This window comes from Rhinolophus hipposideros (assembly GCF_964194185.1).
Source record: "Rhinolophus hipposideros genome assembly, chromosome: 8".
In the NCBI taxonomy this organism is placed as follows: Eukaryota; Metazoa; Chordata; class Mammalia; order Chiroptera; family Rhinolophidae; genus Rhinolophus; species Rhinolophus hipposideros.
The window spans coordinates 74,309,643-74,333,701 of NC_138054.1; the positions used below are offsets into that span (position 1 = coordinate 74,309,643).

A 24,059-nucleotide genomic window follows, 5' to 3' on the forward strand; every position below is an offset into this window, starting at 1 on the left:
AACAGCTTCTCAGAAGCAAATCGGTGTTGAGTACACCTCTGTCTTTTGCCATCATTTGTTCTCTCAGACCCACAGTATCTAGAACTCTTGGGGAACAAGGAAGCGATTTCCTAGTGGCAGAAAGAACACTCCATTCCACCCACTGTGGCCGCAATCCCCCTGCATTGTGAGCTCAGGGAGGTGTGGATGGAAAAGGGAAAGTAATTTCACAGGGGATCTGATCATAAATTCCTAGCCGGGCAGGTCATGGCAGTAGTCACACCCCAGGCATAGGACTGCTTTAGTAAAAGCCTTGTCTTTACCTTAAGCAAGCCCTGTCCATTGTCTCTATGCATCTAGGTTAACACCCCTTTGAAATGTCTCTTGTCAGACCCCTCCTTCTAAAGCGTGAGCACCTTCAAGAGAGCACATAATCTTAACTGTCCTGTAATTCGATCCCTGCCTTGCTTTCTTCCATCTTCTTGTAATCTTCCTTAACCTCAAGTGCACAAAAGAAACTGCAAACTATTATCCTTGGCAGCATTTACCTCACTCTGTTGAGTTCTTGCTTCCAGGTGTTTCTTCAATTAAGCTCAAATAAATTTTGGTAAAAATTCTCTACCGGTTTGGACATTTCTTACTTTAACAGAGGGCAAGGGCGGTGCCTCTCCTATTTCCCCTGGATCCCCACTGAGCCCCAGCACAGTGCTTGGACACAGGAGGTGTTCGACTAAGATTGGTAGAATGGATGAATTATTTAAAGAGAAAGGGAGAGATGAGGACACTTCTTTGCAGTCTCTGAAGGCTCTGGATGACCTTAGTGAGGAGATATGCCTGCATGCTTTTCTATTGGTTCAAGGTCTCAAAGAGCCTTGATTAATTCTTGTGCACCCCTGGGACAACTGCCGTGGGAAGGAAATCCAAAAGGGAGAAGGGAGGTGGGGGGTGGTCACCATTCACTGAATATCAGTGTTAGGCTTTCCATTTGTTATCTCTTTTCATCCTCATGACAGCCCTGAGAAGTAGATGGCCTTCCTCCATCTGGGAGGAAAGGAGACTCAGAAGGGGGAAGGGATTTGCTCAGGTCTCTAGCTAGTTAAGTGGCAGGTTTGGGATTTAGAGCCAGACCTCTCTCCAAAGATACTGCTTTTGAATACACCATGCACCATGGGAGAGATTGAAGGATGTGGAGAGACCTAATGATTCTGAAGGGAACCAAAGTTTTGCTACTCTGAAGCTTCCATTTTGGGATATTGATTTTAAGCTGTTTATTAAGAAACAAGACTCAGAAAGAACCTTTGACCCTCCCCCCTTTCCTGCCTGAGAGATTCAAATGGAAAGGCCTACTCCAGAAAGGGATTCTTAGGATGGCTGCCTTAGCCTAATTTGAATTAAGTGTGGTAAATAAGAGGGCTTCAGACAGAGGCCTGTTAGCTAGCTACTCCTGTGTCCCATTGTTTCTGAGTTGCCTAGCAATAATTTGCCTCCAATGTGTGATGTGTGATCCCCTCTATTTCAACTACCTATAAATTGCGTATTCTCTGTTCTGAAATCTAATACCCCATGCCCCTTCTTTTCTCCTTTCTACAAAAATGTCTTACATACCCAATATTGCCTCACTGTCTTTGGAATTTTCATGTTTCTGTGAATTCCCCATGCGTATGTGTTAAAATTTTATTTTCTCCTGTTAATCTGTCTGTGTTAATTTGGTTCTTGGCACAGCTAGAAGAACTTAGAAAGTGAAAGGAAAAGTATCAATTTTTGTTTAACCCCCACAATTCCATGGCAGACAGAGACCGAGCGCCACACCACCATTACCAGCCAAAGAGAAAATTTCCCAGTTGCAGGTACTGGGGTGGGGTGGAGGCAGTCAGCATCTACAGAATTAGGCTATAAAGGGGCAAAGGAAGGGGGTCGCTATCTCCCTGGATCAGTGGAGACTCCTGCTCAGCGTCTTTGGCCTGTACCTCTAGCATCGCTCCCTGTGCCAGCAGCACATCCCCCAGTGGAGGTGTCCAGATGGGAGGAGGATCCAGGGAACAGCTGAAGATGCTGAGTAGGCCTCCCTCACTTCCCTCCCTATGGCCCCATGGATCACGCGGTGCTGCCAGCCCATCTCATTGGCTCTCTCCTGGTTACTCATCTCTCCTCTTCTCCATCTTTCCAGCCTGTGGTTGTCATGGAAACAGAGAACAGTGACATCAGCATAGGGTGAGGGCTGGTGAGATGCTGCTCTTGGCAGGGACTGGTCCTGCTGCCTACCAGATGTTATATCCACATCTGGATTGCTAAGATCAAGAAAGGGGGGACAGGACAAGGGAAAGGGCTTACATTCCTTCCCCTTGCCCCTCTCTTCCCAAATGTAGTGAGTATAACAGGCAAGGAGGATGCAGGTAATCGGAGGGATGAGGGAGAGGATGAGAAACAGGTGGAAAAGCATAAGGTGTGGCATAGGAATCAACTTTGGTGACTCAGGTCTGAGCTGTGGTGCGGAGATGATTATAGGGCAGTGAGAATAGCGGGTCTCGGGTTTGTCTGGAGTTCCTCAAAGCACCATGCTGTTTAACACAGGCAGGGCCCAAGAGAGCAAGCAAAATGACTTTCTGGCAGCATCCCACTCAACCCCTCCCGAAGATCTCTATAGCCTCTTCCTCACGGCTGCAGCAGTTTCTAATCCTGTCTCAAAAATACGAAAACTGAGGATTAGAGAAGCAAAGCAATCTGCCTTGGGTGGCCCAGCAGAGCTCAGACCAGGTGTTAGGAGTCCTGCATTCTCCACTGAGATTATAATAACAGCAGGAACAGCAGCAGTAGCAGAAGAGAACTTTATTAAGCATACCATGGCTCAGCATTTTAAATGCATGATCTCATTTGATCCCCAAACACCTCTATGGGGTAAATGCTATCATTACCTCCATTTTTAAGATGAAACTGAGACTTAGAATGCCTTAAGTGAGTTGCCCACGGCCACACAGCTAGAACTCAACGTTATGAGAATCAGAACACAGATTTATCTGCCAGCAGCTGTTAGCCCAACCCTAGATCTCCATCACTGCGTTATAAGGACTAGAGAGCGAGAGCTCTTGTCCCTGGATCTCCAGCCACTCAGTGCTTGAGCGAGGACGCTGTTTGTCTAAAGGCTGTGACCTTGAGTTAGAAACCATCCCACTCCCCTCCTTACCCCCCCTCTACTCCCCCTCCCACTTGCTCTGGCAGTGAAGTCACCAGGGCTCCATGCCAAGCCCTGAGGCCTGTCCCTGAAGCTTTGGCAGAAATAGGCTTCTCAGTCTTATGGCAAGTGAATCTGTCCAAAATAACCAGGACCTTGGGGGAGAGAGGGCTCTTCCTCCCTGGCCTCCTTCCCAGAAAGTGAGGGGAAGGAAGGTAGGAGCCTATGTTCTCCACTTCCACGTGGGGAAACAAAGGCCCAGGAAGGAGGGTCCGCCACGCTGTATATGGCAGAGCTGGCAGGAACCCAGGGCTACTAGGCCTGCGGCTCCTGCACATCCCCCTGGGTGAACCTCTGCTGGTTGAAGTTCAGTTGGGAATTTGCTTATCCCTCACTTCCTCCAGGAAGTCTCCCCTGAACCCCAAATCAGGACAGGCCTCCCTTTACAGTCACCATGCTAGTTTTGTATCTGCCTACCCAAAGGTGAGCTGTGTGAGTGTGTGTCTTATTATGGTTGTCTCTCCAGAGCTTAGCCCTGGGTCTGGCACAAAGTAGGTGCTTTAATGAATGGTTAAGAAATGAATGGTTCCTCTAAGCTTCAGTTTGCTTATCCGTAAAACTGGGATAATAACAACACCTACTTCATGGACTTTGTTAAAAAGTCCTATGAGACCCTCAGCACACAATAAACATCAATATGAGGTGTGTCTTATCAACAGAGCTTTGTAAACTAAAACGTGCAGAAAAACCACTGGGTAGTTTCTTCAAAGGAGGCGACTGACCGCTGCGGGCAGAGGTCAGAGAAAGGACAGCAGGTGAGGGCTGCAGCAGTCGGGCAGGAGGGGGACAGAATTTCTGAAGGAAGATAAGCGGAACCGATCACAGCAAATGCCAGAGCTGTGCGTAGAGGTCAGAAAAGCCTGGCGCCTTGACAGGGTGGATGGGGAGCTGGACTGCTGGGTGGAAAGGCACATGCAGGAGACATTCCGCAGGGAGGGGAGAGCACGTGTGGAGCGGGCAGGGCGTGAAGGATCATGCTTTCGTCCCCAGCAGGTACAGGGGCCGCTCTGCCGCGCATGGAGTCCCTAGTGACTCTCCCCGCCACCGAGCAGTGGGGCGTGGCGGGAGCGCGCGGATTCTGGTGCCAACTAGACCAGGCTTGCAATCTGGGCTCCAATTCACCCTTTCATTTACTGTGACCTTGTCAGTCCCCCTGTTGGTCTGCTCACCAGCAAAATGAGGACCAAGATGTCTGTGCCGCGAAGAGTAAGCCAGAGCTTTCCCCGGCGTGGGCATCAGCCCAAGGGCGAGTTTCTTTTCTCCTCCAGTCTCTCATCTCTGCTCTAACTCCAATATCAGGGAGGGACTGGGGGGATGGAAGACGTCTGCGGTATGCGCCCCAGCTCGCGGGCATCGTGCCCCCAGCTGCTTCCTTCTCAGATTCCAAAAAGCGCCTTGAGGCCAGGGAAGGGAGCCGGTCTTGCCAGCCCGGGATAGGGGCTCGGAGGCCCGGCATCCGCGCTGACGCAGGCGAGCAGAACGCCACTGGCTGCCCCCTCCGCTTCGGCGGGCTGGGGGATGGGCGGCCAGCCCCTGGAGGGTAAGAGCCAGCCCGGGGCTTCCTATTTCGGGAGCGGGGGTGTGGGCCACGCCTCATCACGTGACGCAGGGGCTATTTAAAGCGGTAGCGCGGGCTAGGAGCTGCGGGTCCTGGAGTCCCTTCCACACCAGCTTTGTCGCTTCTTCTTTCTCAGCGTAGCCCAGCCTCACCATGGTGGACGCTTTCGTGGGCACCTGGAAGCTAGTGGACAGCAAGAATTTCGATGACTACATGAAGTCAATCGGTGAGCGGGATGCTGGTCTGGGGAGGGGTTGGCCACGTGTCCAGACCCGCGCAGCGCGCCCTCCCTGGCTGGTACCCTGCTCGCCTGCTGCGTCCCTCCCGGTCAAGGTTGCGGGGTAAGGTTGGGCGGAAAAGGTGGCAGCCTGGCCTAGGGCATGTGAGGCCTGATGGGAGGGGGCGTTCACCGTCTGAAGCTGGTGAGAGGGATTGCCAGGTAGGAAGGCGCAAGGAGGCAGATGTGGTGGTGGATTTGGGGGTATAAAGGTGCTTTTGAGAAAGAAGGGTATATGAGCTGGAGGTAGGGACAGGGTCTGGATAAAAAGAGAGCACTGACGGAAGACGGTGAGATGCTAGCCAGGGGAGGAAAAGAACAGGAGCATAGGTGGTTTAGGAATTGGAGATGTGAACAGAGAAAGGGAAAGGGGTGAACGGAATATACTGTGGCCTACAGAAGTAGGAAATTTCCAGGAGGGAGATGGAAGAGTGGGGAAAGTGCAGTGATGAGATATGAAAAGGAGGTGGGATAGGGGCCTGCATAGTTAGCAACAACCCCTGCTCCTCCATGCTGGGTAGGGAAAGGATTTCCCCTGGAGGATGCCTTCTTTCTCACCAGCCAGTCTCTGACCTTGTCCTGCGGTAGTGTGTAACCAGGCTTTAATCACTGCCAGTGAGCCGAGTGGTAGGGTGAGGCAAGAAGTCCCCAAACCAGCTAGAACCCAAGACTCAAGCACTTGTTGGGGAGGGGTATGGTGGAGAAAGCCACTGGACTTCCCGAGTGCAGCAAAGGGTCCTGGAGCAAGGCCAAGACCTGTTAAAGGCAGGGAGGGTCTCTGGTCTAAAGGGGTGTGGTGTTGGGCGGTGCAAAGGTAAAAATTCAAAGCATCTTACCGGTGAGGTGCTTGGAAACCCCTATACCTTGCCTGTTCAACAGATGGGGAAACTGAGACACAGAGAAAGTAGAAACTTGTCACAAAAATTCCACAGCAGAGGTGAAACCCTAGATTTCTAGATCTGCAACCCAGATCGGCTCCCATATGGCCCTTGGGTTTGGGAGGGGTTGGAACTCCTTAGCTAATGACTGACCGCACCCCTTCCCCTCCTAGTATGTGCTTAGATGGAGAGGGTGATACTGTGTTTCCCGGAAAATAAGCCTCAGTTAAGATCTCAGCCAGACGGATGCATGTAGTACGTGATGACGATGTTCCAGAAGAAGATGACATGACTGTAATTGAATAAATGTAGATTGTTGTACCTGAAAAAATAAGACATCCCCTGAAAATATGCCCTAATGGAGCAAAAATTAATATAAGACCCGGTCTTATTTTCAAAGAACACGATACCCTTTCCTGAAATCCCCAGCTATGAGATTATCCTAGTTCCCCAGGCTGGGACAGGGAAAACTGGAATGTTGGTCATGGTGGAGTTATGTTCCATGCCTTAGTCCCAGGGAACGCTGGCTGGATTACATCAGATACCTGAGGGGGAGGGGCACTCCAGACACCGCTCACTTCTGTTCCTAACCAGTGTTGTGCTGGGTACTACGCCTGGACTCCAGGAAGGCAGCCATTCTTGGAGAAGCAGGGGACCCTGGGCAGCTGTTGGGAAAGTTGGGGTGCCCAGGGTTTGCTCCTCCTTCCAAGCCTCCCACAGCAGACATTCCAGCTGAAGACCTGGGTCCCTGAAGTATGCTGCAACATGCTTACCACCATTGCCCCCACTTGGGCCAGGGGGCTGACAGTCCATCCAACTTGCTTCTCGTACAAACTGAAAGGCTGAGGCCCATAGGGAGAAAAGGCCCTCCTCAGCTCTCTCAGTAAATAGCTCCAGTGTCATTTCTAAGAACTCAGCTCTTCCTAAGTCCCCTAAATTCTGACAGCCCAGTTTCAGTCTCGGTCCCTCCCTCACTCCACAGGTTTCCTTCCTCAAACACTCCAGCCCTCCAGGTAGGTCCCATGCAAACAGAACTCCTTGTGCAGTGACAAAGCCCAGCTATCTGCTGGGGAGTGGAACTGGCTTCATTCTGACAGCAGGGGGCGAGGCCAAGTCCCTCACTGGCCAGGCAGGGTGGGCCAGCCGCGGCATAGCTGCAGAGGCTGCCTGTGCCCCTCGTTTTAGACTAAAGGTTCTCAGGGAGCAATGAGGCCCAGCCTCGGTAATACCAGCAATTGCAGGCACATGTCACAGGAAGCCGAATGGCCCAGGAAGAGTAGTGAACAGTTCTGGAGCCTAGATTCAAATCTAGGTCAATCACTTACTCTTTGATTTTGGGCAAGTCACTTCACTCTCTGAGCCTCAGTTTTGTAAATTGGGGGTAATAAAACCTACCATTCATGGCTATTACGAGCATTTAAGTACAATAACCCATGGAGGGCTTGGGTTAAGTACCTAGCTGCCAACAAGCACTAAGTAGCCAATCACATCTGGGGACTTGACACACACCACCTCACCCCACTGGGCTGCTCCAGCCTCGCCTCTGCCCTGGAGGACAGGTCAGCATAGGCTGCTGGGGCCAGAGGGGCGGAGAAGCTATGATGGGAGGTTGGAAGCAAAAGATTGCAGGGACACACCTTAGACTTTAAGAGCTCTTTGTTCTATACTCTCTTGCAGGACACTTAGGGTTTTGCCCAAAACCCAGGGAAGCCATGCTTGGGTCAGGAAGGGAGCCCCGACTAGGCCTTAGACTAGGAACCAGCAGACCTGGATTCGAGTTCTGACTGCACTACCTCTTTAGGCCTCTCCTAAATCTGTACACGGAGACAGACATGCCTTCTGCCGACCTCCCAGATCCGGGATAAGAGGCTTTGAAGATGCCTTGTTGCCCTATATGGGGACCAGAGCACCAGGTGGTCTCATGATAAAAACTTCCAAAGGTGGAAAACGCTTATCCCTAAGGCTCTGGAAGTCCACATTTCTCTCCTTTCCCTAGTCTGTGGCTTAAAAACTACTCAGGTGGTGCCCTGTGCTCCAGCCTGGGGAGGCAGTACAGCTGAGCCATAAAACAAATCAGATCTGTGACCCTGGGCTTCAGGGCTATCTCAGTTTTTGCATCTGTAAAGTGAAAATAGATTAACCCTTCAGGAAGACCGCAAGGATTGAATGAGATGACACACATCCAGTTCTTACCACACAGAAAGCACTTAATACCTTATTCTAATCTCAGCTGTCACCAGCTTCCTGCGGCATGCTTGTCTCTAAGTTCTCACCTGTCTAATAGGATCAGTAGTGTCTCTTCACCACACAGAGCTAATGGTAAGACTGCAGTCTTGGAAAGTTCTCGTCCTCCTCTTCCTCTCACATCTAGGCCTGAGAGTTGTTCATTGAGTTCCTGGTACCCTGTTTCTCCGCTCCAGTCATACACTCGTAACCTTCCCTCTGCCCTCAGGTGTGGGTTTTGCTACCAGGCAGGTGGCCAGCATGACCAAGCCTACCACCATCATCGAAGTAAATGGGGATACTGTCACCATAAAAACACAGAGCACCTTCAAGAACACGGAGGTCAGCTTCAAGCTGGGGGTGGAGTTTGATGAGACAACGGCAGATGACAGGAAGGTCAAGGTGAGTCAAGGAAGTGGGCATGGGGAAGAGGGCGCTGAGGCCCTGAGGGAATAAGCTGGTAGTCTTGCACCCTATTATTGCCCCTTGAGGGGTAGGCCATTATGGGGGATTGAAATGAACAAGGGCCATAAAGCCTGTACTGTGCTGGGATGGCCTAGATGCTAAAGGCATGTTTGTCCTGTCTTCTTGTTTTCCTCCATTTTGGGGAAGCATCTACTAGTTGCTTCTGGGGGTGGGTGGCAGTCAGGATGTTCTGACCTCAGTGTCTACTCCAGCTCCAGCTGGGTGACCTTGTGCATGACATGCAGCAACTCTGACTTTCTTTCCCCTTCCATAGATGGGGGAATGGTGTGGCCATGGCTGTGACCGCAAATGATTTAGGAACGATGCCCAGAGGTTAGGGCCCTCCACTGAGTTAGCAGGTCGTCCTGGCCTCCAGCATGGGAGGCAGCTGGGGACAAGGGGTTGAGACCTACTCAGATGCTTCCTCTTCTTCAACTCCCACCTCCCCTGCTTGGTCAGTGATCCTGAGGAAGTATTTCCAATGTTGCCAGTCCACTGGCAGGAAAAGCTATATTCTGGACGGGGCATTGTCTTGGGTATGTTTGTAGTGTCTTCTGATCAGTCCACCTTCTCTCAGGGAGGGAGGGGACATCTACCCCCAGTCTCATGCTTGCCACCCGGTGGGGCTGTCTTGGCAGCTTGCCTCGGGTTCCCCCGCCCCTGGGCCAGGCATGGGAGAGAACTAAGGGTGTCCCTGCGGCAGTATCCTCCCACCAGACCCTATCATTCGATCATTCAGTCCCTCGGCTATTTCCTACTCCTCATTGCTGCCCCCAGGAAGGACAGGGGAGGGTATGGTGTCCTCCTGGTGGAGGAAGCTAGAGCCCAGCCCAGGACCACATGGGAGGCTGGCAGCAGCGCGAGGATGCTGCCCAAAGATGGTAACCTACCTGGAGAGAGGAGGCTGCCCCACTACATTCCTGTACCTCTTTGGACTAGCTCACCTTCTTGAGGGGTGAGAACCCCAAGTAAACACAACAGTAGTTCTCTGGGATGCCTAGGCTAAAACTAATCTGCTCTAAGCAGGCAAAAACCGAGGGGAATGGGAGCAAGGAGCAGGGTGGTGCACCCCCCCCCCCCAGCCCCAAGCACATACACACAGCCTTCTCGCGTTCTACTGAGCCCTGCTCAGTCAGGGTCCCTCAGCCTGGCTTGGCGCCCCCAAATTCCTAGAGAAGAAAGACCTGGGAGGCTGCCAAAAGAACCAGGTGACGCAGGCTGGCAGAACTCAGAAGACTAAGCGGGCATCTGACCAGGGCTGTGGAACACTCCAAGGGCACCCAGTCCCAGGACCTGGTAGTTGCTGCCCTCTTGTCAGCTGAAGGGGTCACATGGTGTGCATAAAGAAAAGGGGTAGGAAGACAGGCCAGGAAGTCTAATTTAACAATACCTCCCCTCCTAAGGGTCTTCTAGACGTTATGTGATCACACTAGGCTGGAGTCTCAGAACTCCTCACCAGTTCTTCCGAGGGATATACATTGGTGTGGTGTGACCCCTGTATCTTCTCCCCTAGAACACGGCGTAAGTGCCCATCTTGAACGCTGGTGGTGCTTCTCAGGGCCAGGCTGTCTGGCCCTACCATGCTACCTGCCTCTCCCTCCTTGCTGAGGACAGCAGTGCAGCAGAGATGGGAGGTGCACCAGACATCCTGCGGGGCGAGGCTGCCGGTGGGCTGCCTGAGGGCCGGTCCTCGCACCATCATTAGTTTGGGCCAGACGCTGAGTCCTGTGGCCCAGCGACCAGACCCCATGCTGTCCCTCAATCCTGGCTTAGATAACAGCTCAGACTTCTACCATCTTTCCACAGTCCATTGTGACACTGGATGGAAGCAAACTTGTCCACTTGCAGAAGTGGGACGGGCAAGAGACAACACTCGTGCGGGAGCTCGTTGATGGAAAACTCATTTTGGTAAGATGGACAACTTTGGAGCCTCGTCCAGTTGGTTACTACTACTGCCCCTTCAGCCAAGCCTGTTGTAAAAAGCTAAGGTCTTCCTCCAGCAGCAATGGAACTGGGACAATGGAGGGTGAAGACTGGGTCGGGCTGGTGGGAATTTTCTAAGTAGTGCTTTGGAATCACATCTCAGGCCTAGGTTCAAATCTCAGCTCACAGACTGTAACTCTGGATGAGTCATCTTCAAGTCCAACTATAAAACAGGTTAGTAACACCAACCTTGTAGGGTTGCTGGGAAATCTGAATGAGACAGTGGACGCAGAGCACAAAGCATCACTGACACGGGAGGAATGCAGCAGCTGCTCCACAGCCTTAGTTTCCCCCTCTGTGTTGCTGCCTTGCCTCGGCCCAGAGGTAGAAAGCAGGGCCAGATCTGATCCCAAGTCCCTAGGAAAGGCTCCTACCTCCTACTGTTTCCCCCAAAATAAGACCTCGCTGGACAATCAGTTTTAATGTGTATTTTGGAGCAAAAATTAATATAAGACTCGATATTATATTATGCATATTATATTACATTACATTACTATACTATATTAAATTATACCCTGTCTTATATTACAGTAAAATAAGACCGGGTTTTATACTAATTTTGCTCCAAAAGACGCATTAGAGCTGATGGTCCGAGTAGGTCTGATTTTCTAGGAAACGCGGTAGCACAGCGTTCTCCCCGCCTCCTTAGGATGGTACTGCCCCATGTAAAGCCTTTGGGCACTGACAACACAGTCCTTACCTCATTCCAGCTCCACCTCCTCTCAGTGCTTTTCATGCCTGGCCTACTGCAAGTACCTGAACATAGCTTGGGTAGGAAGTGACAACCAGGCTGGCAGTTCTGTCTGTTTAGGGACAAACTTGGGGACTTCACTTGGAAAATGCAGCCTTGACTGAACACGCCCAGACCCAGGGGCAGAGACAGTGGACACTCGTGGTCTCTACCACCTCTCTGCAGGGCCTCAGATTTTGGCTCTAGCATCTTCATGGCAGAATTTTCTTGGGTCAGTGTAACCTGCTCACTGCATTCTTGCACTCACATGGAGAAAGGGTCCCTGCAGGGTTAAGAATGTGGTGCCTACCTGTGGTGGGAATGTGATATGCAGGACCAAATACTCACTGGGCATCAGACTGGTGAGACCACGGCCTGGCTCTATGATCCTAGGCTAGATGGTGGGGGCTCAGGGCTCTGGCCCTGGGACCCGAAGTTAGGGAAGGAAAGGAAAGTGGGTGGCCCAAGCCTCTGGATATTTTTATTCACCTATTTGAGTACTATGTGCTAGGACCACCTTAGGCACTTCAGAGGAACGGTGTAAGGGAAAGCAGAACACTCTGGGATCTTGACCAAGTTACTTCCTCTCTCAAAGCTCATTTTCCCAAGTCTCTAAAAGAGGGATTACAACGTCTAGCTTGGTGTACGTATTGTAAAAAAATATTTGTAAAGTGCCTGGCACATAGTAGGTAGTCAATAAATGAAGATAATTAGGATGAAGGCAGAGGGCTCTTCCCATCAGACTGGAGAGTGCTCCGAATGTTTTGTGCCCTCACCCCGGCCCTAATCTGACTCTCTTTCCTTCCAGACACTCACCCATGGCAGTGTAGTTTGTACCCGCACTTACGAGAAAGAAGCATGACCTGTCCACTACTTCACTGACTGCTCCTCTGCTAACTGGCTACCCCTGGACTCAGCACTAGATTGCCTCATTTTTTCCTCTGGCATTTTGTATAAATCCGCCTTGGTTGGGGAAATTCTTCTGGGAATCCATCCTGGATCCAGTTCCGGTTCCCATTGTGTTTGTTTTTTTAACTGCATCCAAAGGGTGCTCTGAGGTCAATAAAGCGAAGCCAAGGCCACCTAGTTGCCTTTTGCCTTTTGCGACATGACTGTGAGAGTCTCAGTTTCCCTGTGTGTCAGAGTGGGCAAAAATGCCTGCCTGAAGGTCACTCAGGAAGAAGCACTGGATGAGAGACTGAAATGGACGGTCTCGGGGACAGGGTAGCTCGTCACCTTACATGTACAATAAAACAGCTGAACCTACACCTTCTTTCCATTGCCTTTACCTCCTCCCATGGCCAAATGAGTGAGTTCAACCTGCAATAATCAGTGGCCCGACTTACCCAGGCTTGGCTACTGAACTATCACCTCAGGCCCATCCTGTACTGAATGCCCTTGGGTCTGGACGGTTGCTCTTCTTTGTGCAGTGCTGTGGTCTCTCTTTCCAGAACGCAGGCTCAGGACAAAGGATCCATGCTTATGCTATGGTGGTGGGAGAAAATGCCCACTGGCCAGATGACTGCTGAGGTCCCACCTATGCCCCAGGGCATTACTTGGGGTTACAATTTCTTACTGGTTCTCTAATTAGTTCTGGAGGAAAGGGTCATCTGATCATTACAGGAGGGAGGGCTTATAAGTGATCTCCTAAGAAGGCTGTGACCTGCTAGTACCTCTGGCTCTGTACCTCAGCTGGGACTCTCCACTGTCTCAGGTAACATATTAAATGTTTTTCAGTCAACGTATGTAGACTCAGTGACTTTTAAATCTGTAAGTTACCCGGGAAGAGAGATTATAACAATAAGAGCTTTCAGTAAGTAAGTTTAAAACCAAACACTTGCATTTAGTGCCAGGAATTTAAGCAGAAACCTGAAGTGAAACCAATTGATGCACACAGTAGCAAATACAAAGTAAAGCAATGATCTTGGCTTGAGCTGTCTGGTTCTGTGGTCTGCTGGAATGTCACACACAAGCTCGGTCACTGCAAACAATGGTTTTCTGGCTGTGACCACTGGCTGTCACTTCTAGCATAGTCGAATCACATTGGGGGAATGGAAAAAGTGAGCACCACTTCTTACCAGGTTCTCCCTCCCTCCGCCCCTGTGTTGGATGCAGCAGAGATCACCCATCAACCAGCCCAGGGCAAACCAACAGGGAGGGGCCAGTCACTGTTCAATTACCGTCAGGCTCACCTCCACAGCAGTAACTGTGGCTCTAACCTGGACTCCTATTCAGGAATCAGGCTGTGGCAGTGGCAGCTGGAGAGGGTAACAGGACCTCCTGCTGAACAAGGAAGTGGGTGAACAAATGGGTGAGCTGCAGGGGGTCACTTGCAGAGGGACCAGGAGTGATACGGAAACAACTCTTTCAGGCAGATGCTTTTGACATCTAACTCCCAAACCTGCCTGCTGCATGAAGGGAAGCCATCTCCCATGGGAGAGAAATCCTGGGGTGGGAGGCCATATTCTCACTGTTGAGTCTTTCTAGGAGCCAGGGCTGCAAGGCACAAGGCTCCTGGTTCCTTCTCCTTCAACCACCCCCTCTACTCTCTGCACTCTCACTCCTTGCGCTGCTTCTTGTGCTTCTTCTTCTTCTTCTTCTTCTTTGCTGCCTTGCTGTCTTTCGAGGTGTGCCTTGCCCTCTTGCCTGTATCACTCCCAGAGTCTGAGCTGTCAGAGTCAGATGACTTCCTGTCTCTATGTTTCTTTTTCTTCTTTTCCTGAAAACACAATTTAAAAACTCGACATCGTATGTGTATAATTGCTTTAAAAAATCATGGCATGTAATCAATAGGGGACCACTTAATAAATTTTAAAACATTAAAAAGAATAAACTATATCTGCAAGTACTAACATGAAAAAGCCCAAAACAAATGAAAGGATCAAATCATAATACAGTATGTATGCATTCTAGATTCCGGGGTGTTTAACATATATGTGTGTATTTACATACACACACACACATGCATACCATATAATGTGTATATATATTTACGTATACCTATGTTTAAAATACACAGAAAACAATGGAAAGGACGCAAACTGGTAACAAGTGTTACCTCAGGAATGTACTGAGGGAACGATAGGGGTCTTTGACTTTTCCATATAAGTCAGTCCAGTTTGATAAGGCTCTACCTGCTGCCCTTGAATAGTTATCATTTCTAACCTTCTCGACAACCTTACAAGATTATACTGATAAAGAAAAAAGCTCACTGGGCCAGCCCGGTGGCTCAGGCGGTTGGAGCGCCCTGCTCCTAATGCCGAGGTCAGCCGTTTGATTCCCACGTGGGCCAGTGAGCTGCGCCCTCTACAGCTAAGATTGTGAACAACGGCTCTCCCTGCAGCCAGGCTGCCGTGTGCTGCTGTCGTCTACTGTGTGCCGCCATGAGCAGCCGGCGGCCAGTGTGTGCTGCTGTGGGCTGCCGTGAGCTACCGTGTGCCGCCATGAGTGGCCGGCAGCTGGCGAGAGCGGCTGTGAGCGGCTGACCGACGACCGATGGTCTCAACCAGGGGAACGCAAGGCTCCTAATACCAGCATGGGCCAGGGAGCTGTGTCCTACACTTAGACTGAGAAACAACGGCTTGAACTGAAGTGCGGGGGTGGGGTGAGGGGGTGGGGGTGGGGAGGGAGGCGGAAGAAAGGGGGAAGAATAAAAAAAAGGCTCAGAAAGAACTTTCTCAAAACTATCCATGACACCGCTGTCAGAGTAAAGCATAAACTCAATACAAAGGATGGGAGGCAGATGCCCTGGCTTCTGTGTGATGCTCTGGGCAGCTTGTCAGCTCTGCACAGACCTTTTCCCTGAATTGTCAATGTGTATATTGCCTCAGGAAAGTTTTTAAGAAGTAGGAGAGATTAGGGGAGGACAGAGAGACAGAGGCAGAAGAGGGCACGGCTCCTGTGCCTCCAGTAGGCTTTCAACCAGCATCTGGCGAGCTCTAAGTCTATCTGAGTGACTGTCGTAGGAGCAGGCTGTGAAAAACGAACAGGACACCGACCCAGGTGTTCCACCCAGACTTGAGCTTTGGCTTTGCCACTTCCTATTACTATTCTGTGACCTTCTCATCAGGTTTCCTCACGTGTAAAACAGAGAATGGCACCTAAGTCACATGGCCATGGGGAAGATTTAATGAGGTAATATCTGTGGCTGGAGACGGGGAAAGCCACTTCCCCAGATCACACAGGCAGGGTTAGGATCTGCACGTAGATCGCAGGACTCGAAATCTCTTGAATTTTCCTCTGTAGCATACAGTCGGGTGGTATGGTGGTCAGAACAACAATTTTGGAATCAGAGAGAAATAAGTTCAAATTCCAACTCTACCACTTACTAACTGTGTGACTTGGAACAAGAGACTTAACTTTTTTGCGCCTTAGTTTTCAGTAAATTGCAAATAATAAACATCTATTTCAAAGGATGCTATGAGGATTAAACAAGTTCTAACTGCAGTGCCTGATACATGGTTGGCATTCAAGGGGTAGCTAGAAGTATTGCATTATTCTGTCATTTCAGAGGACTCCCAGAATGTTCTGACAGTCTGGCCAAGTATCTACGGCAGATGAGTCAAAGTTTTGAGAGGAGATTAAATCAAAATTCCTTCTTGGAGTTTCCAGCATCATAGAGGGAGGAGACGCTTCCTAGGCCTACATTACCAAGCTGTACACGGCTGGGAGGAACTGAGAGTTGGCGAATCAATGGTTTGGCTTATGGTACTGCACCTTCCTGGGTGGCAAGACCATGGAAGCCCATCACAGGTTATATGGGCTTGGGAGCCTCACCAAGTTCTGGCCCTTAGGTAGAGCAGGGTCCTGGGAAAGTAAATAACCAAATGCAGAGCATGGTACCCATTTCCTCTAAGCCTGGCCCAGCCTGGAAACATAAATGAGGAAGGAGAGTAATAATACCTCCTCACATCCAAGTAGCACTTTGGTTTATCAAGCTTTCTGCATCCTTTATTTTATAATAATAATCTGGTAAGGTCAAAATGCAGGAATTATTATACATATTTTACATATGAGAAAACTGCAAGTCAGAGAAGTAAAGTGAGTTGATCCACGCTAAAGCAATGAGAATGTTGTACTTTCTTATTCAGAGTCTGACATTGTTTCCACTTTGCTCTTTCTCAAAGATGCAGGTTCAGGAGAAGGAAAGAGAAAAACAAATCACTAGAGAAACCTGGCGTGCTGGGACATGGGAAGATGGCCTTCTAAACCTGACTCTTGATGCAAAAGCCCTTTTGCAACCTGAGCAAAGAAAATCTAGTCCTCCAGCAGGTGGCGACATTTCCATTGTGTGTCTAACCTTGGGCTAGAGAGCAAAGAACAACCAATCACTTCAGAAGTTGTAGTTCAAGAGGAAAGTTGGGAGTTGGGGTGGAAGGAGATGATGGAGAGCCAGAGGTGAAACTAGCTTCTGGTCCCTCGACTGCATTCATGGGGGAAGTGGTGAAGATAAAGGGTAAAAGAATGATGGTGTGTGTGTGTGTGTGTGTGTGTGTGTGTGAGCGCCCATCGCAGACAGGCCAGGAGGGGAATGGGAAAGAAGCCATTGCTCCAAACTGCTCTCTATGAAAAGCACACTTGTGCTACAGCAGCTAGCCCACCCATTGTCTCTGCTGTTCTGAAACAGGATAGCAGCAACCCAGCGTGAGAGAAAAACAAAACCGAAAACTGAGAACAGGGAACAATAGCTAACATTTATTGAGTACTTAACTTTTCTAGATGCTGAGCTGGGCACTTTGCACATATACCTCATCTAACCTTCACAGCAAATCTATTAAGAGAGCATAATTATCCCTATATTTTCAGGAAAGAAAATTCTACTTTCGGAGAGGTTGACTGAGATGGAGTGACTTGCTCAAGTGGCAGAATGTGTGTTTGACTCAGGCTGGGTCTGAATGTGTATGGTCTTTTGAGCCCCACCTCTATTAAATGCAGCAACTAACTTAGCACTTCCCAACCAAAAGGTACTGATTTGGCCAGAAATCAATCAAGCAAGCAGTTATTCTTTTTATTTATTCTTAAGAATTATTCTTGAGAAATCATTGATTATTTTCTTATTCTTGAGAAATGATTGATTCTCAAGAGATAATTTGATTCTCACACTAATTCTCTAGGGTAGACTTTTGGGAAATAGGATGGAGGATGAGTCCTGGCTAGAATTTGCCTACAAAGCACCATAGCTTGGAAAGGGCAAGACCAGAGGAAAAAGGTTTATTAATCAACTCACCAAAATATACTGAAGTTTACAACCTGCGAAGCATTTAGAGAGCCATAGTTACACAGTGTTGCTTAGAAGATAAGGAAGACACACAGATTTCTAATATAATTCAGATGAACAGACTATTATTTACACTAGTAGGAGATGCAAAGTAAACACTCAGAAGTGGAGCCTGGCACCATGCCTCCAAACCTAAGCCAATCTCCCCAAAAAAGGGAAACACTAACTCCTTATAACTACACAGTACAACAAACAGTTGAGTACCTTCCATGAGCTAGGAATATCTATTAATTTGTCTTTTAGAAGAGTTAAGTGAGGTCAGAAATTAGGGATCAGAAGCCTTCAAAGAACAAATTATTTAACCAAGGAGGAAGACTAATTAAGATTCTAGGCAATCCATAGAAGTGATGTAAAAAAAGTACAAACAACATGCCACAGACACACAAGGGAAAGAAATCAACTATGTCCGAGGAATACGAGGATGGCTTCATGAAGGATAAGTAATGTGCTGTGCTTTTGAAAGATGAATATGGTTTTGGCAGGTGGTGGTTGGTGGTGGTGCTGATGGCAGAAGGGAAGTGAGGGACTTGCAACCAAAGGGAAGACAGAATGAGGCAAATGCTTGAAAGATCTTTCAGAGAGTGATAAAGTATACTGTGTGGCTTATTAACTGTGTGCCGGATGCCACCCCTTCTTTCCTCCTTAAAGACCTGGGTCCAGGAATAGTCCGCTCTCTCCTGCATCAATTTTTACCTGTTTACTGGTTCATTCCCAACAACAAATATTGTTTTAAAAAGTTCCCATTAAAAAAGAAAACACGGGTGGCCGGATGGCTCGGTTGGTTAGAGTGCAAACTCTCAACAACAAGGTTGCCAGTTCAATTCCCACATGGGATGGTGGGCTGCACCCCTACAACTAAGATTGAAAACGGCGACTGGACTTGGAGCTGAGCTGCGCCCTCCACAGCTAGATGGAAGGACAATGACTTGGCTCGGAGCTGATGGGCCCTGAAAAAACACAGTTCCCCAATATTCCCTAATTTAAAAAATTTAAAACCAAAACAAACAAAAAAACCCACAACCCTCTTAAACAATTTTAACCACGTTGTTACCGCACCACTCTACTGAAACAGCTCTTGTCAAAATGACCAATGACCCCCACGTGGCCAAATCCATGGTCAATTCTTGGGAGTCAATCACTTTATCAGTCAAATTTGACACAGTTCATCTTCCTGAGAACACATTCCTCACTTCACTCCACCACATTCTCATACTTTTCTGCCGACTTCCCTCGCTGGTCCTTTTCAGTTTCCTTTGCTGGTTCATCCTCATCTCCACAACCTCTAAAAGTTGGAACACTCTGGGGCTCCAAGTCCTCTAACCCCTTCTCTTCTTTATATTTATTCTCCAGGTTACCTCCTATATGAACTTAAATATCATCTATATGTAGATGTCTCCCAAATTTACGTCTTTTTAAAAATTGAAGTGACTTACGATATTATATGAGTTTCAGGTGTATAATATAGTGATTTAACATTTATATACATTACGAAATGATGACCATGGTTATGTCTATTACCTCCTGTCACCATACAAAGTTATTACATTATTATTGACTATATTCTCTCTAACTTTATATCTCTTACCTGGGCATCACTTTTGAACTCTGAACTATATATCCGACTGCTTACTCTACACCTTCATGAGGGTATCTGACAGGCATCTCAACTCCTATGCCCTGCCTTCTTCCAAACCTACCCTCTCCAGATTTCTTTTCCATCTTCATAGACAGCAACTCTGAAGTCCTGATTGCTTCCCACTCCCATATGTATTTCTGCATTCCTTCTCCTCTTAACTCAAGTCTTCCAGTTAGTCCAAAAACCTTGCAGTTATCTTTTTTATTTTTTTATTTTTATTTTTTTTTATTGGGGAATACTAGGGAACAGTGTGTTTCTCCAGGGCCCATCAGCTCCAAGTCATTGTTCCTTCAATCTAGTTGTGGAGGGCACAGCTCAGCTCCAAGTCCAGTTGCCGTTTTCAATCTTTAGTTGCGGGGGGTGCAGCCCATCCCATGTGGGAATTGAACCAGCAACTTTGGTCGAGAGCTCGCGCTCTAACCAGCTGAGCCATCCAGCCGCCCCTCCGACAGCTCAGCAGCAGCTCATTGTCTTCAGTCTAGTTGTGGAGGGCGCAGCTCACTGGTCCATGTGGGAATCAAACCGGCAACCCTGTTGTTCAGGAGTCACGCTCTAACCAACTGAGCCATCCAGCCAGCCGAGTCATCTTTAACTGTTCTTTCCTATCTCATATCCAATCACGCCACAAATTCTGTCAGCTCCACCTCCAAAATATAGCCACACTTAAACTCCCTTCTCACCACCTCCCGCATCATTCTGGTCTAAGCTACCATCATCTCACTGGACTATTAATATTGGCCATTAATTAACTTGCTGCTCCCACCCTTGCTTTCTGATATCTAGTTTACACATCGCAACCAGACTAACTCTCTTAGGAGGTGAGTCAGAACATATCATCCCTCTAGTCAAAACCTCTAATGACACCCACCTCACTCTAAGTGAAAGCTTAAGTCCTCATATTCTCTCATAGGCCTTGGTTTCCTCTAAATTCCACTCATTCACTTCACTCCAACTACACTGACTGGCCTCTTTACTGTTCCTTGAACACGCCAAGCTCATTTCCCAACATCCGGCTACTGTATTTGCTGAACTACTCTCTCCCCACTTATCAGTAGCTTGCTTCCTTCAAACATCCACTCAAATGACACTTCTCAAGAAGCGTCACCCTATCTAAAACGGAGAGTCACTTATTCCCCTGCCTCCATTCCAGTACTACCTATCTCATAACCAACTTAATTTTTCTCCATAAAACTTATCACTACTTGTCATATTAGTATTATTTTGTATTTGTTTACTAGTTCATTGGCTGTGACCCCCATTAGAATACAGGTCCATGAAGATAGGGATTTTACCTGTTTTGTTCACTATTGTACCTGCCTTGACAAGAAAAGAGCTTGGCACACAAAAGTTATTTTAATGAATGAGGTTGGAGGACAGTGTGTGTGGGAAGGGACCACGAGAGATGATGCTGGGAAGAGTCTTAAAGGAACTCTGACTGGATTCCACAGAAGGGGAATCACTGAAGGCTTCTGCGGAGTACACTGGACGACAATCTGTGCTCTATCGGAATGGCCCAGGACTGGCAAGCTCGCTCTGTCTCTCTCAGATAGGCATCAGAAGAAGTTCTCGGACAAAAGGACAGAGCCAGCACTGCAGCGAAGGGATGACATTCCTATTTCTGTTCTATATATAGTACAGCAGAAAGTAATTATAGTGGCTACATCAACAGGAGAAAATTACATTTTGGATCAAATATAAACTTCACTATAATCAGTGGGCAGCCTGATCCCTGAGGTGCATGTTTCCTCATAATAGAGCACTGATTCAGAAAGACCACGATGGCATATGATAAGTGAAAGAAGCCAGCAAAGCACAGATCACAGGTTCATGGAAAAATTAGTCAGGGCTTTACTACAAAAACCTCTATTCCTATTTTGCCAACAACTTCAAATCCCATTTCCATCTGCAACACACAGTTTCCTCTTGTTCTAACTATGCCCAACAAAAATGACTTACAATTTTCAGATATTGGGACAAAAACTGTCATGGTACCAAACAGGTATAAATTAAACCAATGCATACTAAATTTTTGGAAAAGGGCATATATTTGATACATGTATATTTAATTAAAAAGGTAGGGGGATCAGGTCTAGAAGATCTTATTCCTGCCCCTGCTCTCTTCATTATTACCTACCAGCAGAGGCAGGAATCAGGCCCTATTGTTCTCCAAACTGAGGGCAGGTCTCACTGAGTGAAGGAAACTGAGGAGCTGCAGATAGCAGGGATTATAAAGTCCATTCAGAGATAGTGCATGCCGATTGTGTGCCAGGCATTATTTGGAACAGGTGACATCCTTTCTTTATCCTGGGCCATTTCCTAGTTCCCCAAATTGCCTAGCATTTCTCCTGTCTGAGAGGTTTTACATTAGACATTCTCTTCCACTGGACTGCAGAAATAAGTGGGACAATGAAGCAGTCTTGTCAAGAAGCAGAGATGAGAACCTAATAGCCTGTTCCTGACTTTCAGATTCCAGTTCTGAGTGGCCCAGACATACTTCATTTCCTGCCACTGGATTTCTATGAGATCCAGTATCCCCTGGGCGTATCTGTCCTTTGCCACCAGAGGTACCTTGGTTGCTTACTTTTCTCCTTATACTATTAGCTGCTTGGGTGTAGGTGCTAAAGGTCACAATAAAATGACCTTTATTTCATTGTGAGTTGTGCATCACATATGCTTTCCACACACAAGGCATTCCTGCTACCCATAGACCTATTCAGCAACATGGACTACTGAAGTCATTTCCCTTCAGATGAACCTACTCGGTTCCACATGAGACTCCCAGAGCCAATGAGTGCTGGAACAGGTATCCGAATCTACCTCTCTTACACACTCCAAAACACCCATCTCAGGCAAAAGTTTTTACTGGTAGGGAAAGCCAGCCTCCTGTTGGAATCAAAGAATTAGGGTGAAAGGAAATAGACAGGAGGCCTGGAATATTGATTTATGGTTGTGAACAGAAATAGTTCAATAGAAACATCAGATGGTTGCCTGGTGACAGAGCAAAAACTAGCAAAAAAGTAGCCTTATAAATCCTGATAAGTCAAGCACCTAGGAAACCCAATATACAACAGACACGCGAGCACTCAATACATATTTGTTGAGTAAATAAATAATTGAAGAGCTAAATGAATTAAAGGTTGAAGTGTGATATATAGGAAAGAATACTGGGTTAGTAATCTTTAGACCTGGGGTCTTATTTCAGCGCTATCTCTTATAGTTGTGTGACTTCTTATCTAAATCTCCATTTTCCTAATGTATAAAATGGTTGGATAATAATACCTACTCTGGCTGCCTCATAGAATTGTATAAGGATAAAACAAAATACAAAATATGAAAATATTTTATAAACTGTAAGTGCTAAACAAATATAAAGCATAAAAGACAAAGAAGGGATTAACAATGAGGTGAAAAGACAATAATGCTGGATGATATCTTGGGAGAAACAGTGGGCATCAAGGGAAAAGTTTTAATGGTTTCAACTCCCTAGAACACTTCTAATCAAAGAGGACTCGTGGGTTAGAAGTTTATATACTCAAAGGTACTTTGATTATTACTACCATTGTTCATCAGACCATTCTTCTACTAATTGAAGAGCTATGGAGAGTACGATAATGGGTTGACCAAGTAGGTCATAAAGAGCTTCATACTAGCAAATGCTTACTAATTGTTTCAGTGAACTGAAATACATATCTCAAAGGAGCTTTAGAAACAAAGCAATAACTAATTGCACCAAGAGTATCAAGCAACGCAAAAACAACTTAACGAAAGACCACAGAAATGAGATATCCAGAACCACTTTAGGAAGCTGATAAATACCATTTAGATCTTAAAATATTAAACGAGAAAGAAAAATCCTTCGAACATATAAATGGAATCATAATTAAAAATCTAGCTCTACTAAAGAAGTAAATTATCTATTTGCAGACATAATCTTATATATGTAGAAAATAGATCAGACACACACACACACACACACACACACCTGTTACAACTAATAAATTAATTCAGCAAAATTGCAGGATACAAAAACAGTTGCATTTCTTTCTTTTTCTGTTTTTTTTTTTCATTTCTATACACTAACAATGATCAATCCAAAAAGGAAATTAAGAAAACACTTTCATTTACAATAGCATCAAAAAGAATATTGGGGGGCCGGCCCGGTGGCTCAGGCGATTAGAGCTCAGTGCTCCTAACACTGAAGGCTGCCGGTTCGAGTCCCACATGGGCCAGTGGGCTCCCAACCAGAAGGTTGCCGGTTCAACTCCTGCAGTCCCATAAGGGATGGTGGGCTCCGCCCCCTGCAAACTAAGATTGACCACAGCACCTTGAGCTGAGCTGCCGCTGAGCTCCCGGATGGCTCAGTTGGTTGGAGCGCATCCTCTCAACCACAAGGTTGCCGGTTCGACTCCCGCAAGGGATGGTTGGGTTGTGCCCCTACAACTATCAATGGCAACTGGACCTGGAGCTGAGCTGCACCCTCCACAACTAAGATTGAAAGGACAACAACTTGACTTGGATAAAAGTCTGGAAGTACACACTGTTCCCCAATAAAGTCCTGTTTCCCTTCAAAAAAAAAAATATGAATAAACTTAATTAAAGAGGCAAAAAGACTTGTACTCTAAAAACTACAAAATGCTGCTTAAAGAAATTAAAGACAACACAAATAAGTGGGAAAACATCTGTGTTCATGGGTTAGGAGACTTTATATGGTTAAGATGTCAACAATACACAAAGCAATCTATAGATCTGAGGTGACCCTATTAAAATCCCAAAGACATTTTTGCAGAAATAGAAAGTACATCCTAAAATTCACATGGAATCTCA

General features: G+C 47.4%; 2 protein-coding genes across 4 annotated transcripts in view; one reads left to right on the forward strand and one right to left on the reverse strand.

Annotated features, from left to right (window-relative positions):
* Positions 1–3,835: 3,835 nt before the first annotated feature.
* Positions 3,836–12,404, forward strand: FABP3 (fatty acid binding protein 3). 2 transcript variants are annotated; one of them, XM_081057213.1, is made up of 5 exons: positions 3,836–4,201; positions 4,903–4,992; positions 8,374–8,546; positions 10,416–10,517; positions 12,131–12,404. In XM_081057213.1, the coding sequence occupies exons 2-5, from the start codon at positions 4,920–4,922 to the stop codon at positions 12,182–12,184; spliced, it is 402 nt and encodes a 133-aa protein (XP_080913339.1). In that variant the 5' UTR covers positions 3,836–4,201; positions 4,903–4,919; the 3' UTR covers positions 12,185–12,404. The 2 variants fall into 2 exon arrangements, with proteins under 2 accessions (XP_080913339.1, XP_080913338.1); XM_081057212.1 differs by having other exon boundaries at positions 4,200–4,748.
* A 736-nt stretch (positions 12,405–13,140) lies between these two features.
* ZCCHC17 (zinc finger CCHC-type containing 17) overlaps positions 13,141–24,059 on the reverse strand; it is a 43,577-nt gene continuing 32,658 nt past the window's right edge. For both annotated transcript variants that reach the window (XM_081057210.1, XM_081057211.1), the window contains exon 8: positions 13,141–14,041. In XM_081057210.1, the coding sequence (XP_080913336.1) occupies positions 13,880–14,041 (162 nt within the window). In that variant the 3' untranslated portion in view covers positions 13,141–13,879. The remainder of the gene's footprint in view (positions 14,042–24,059) is intronic.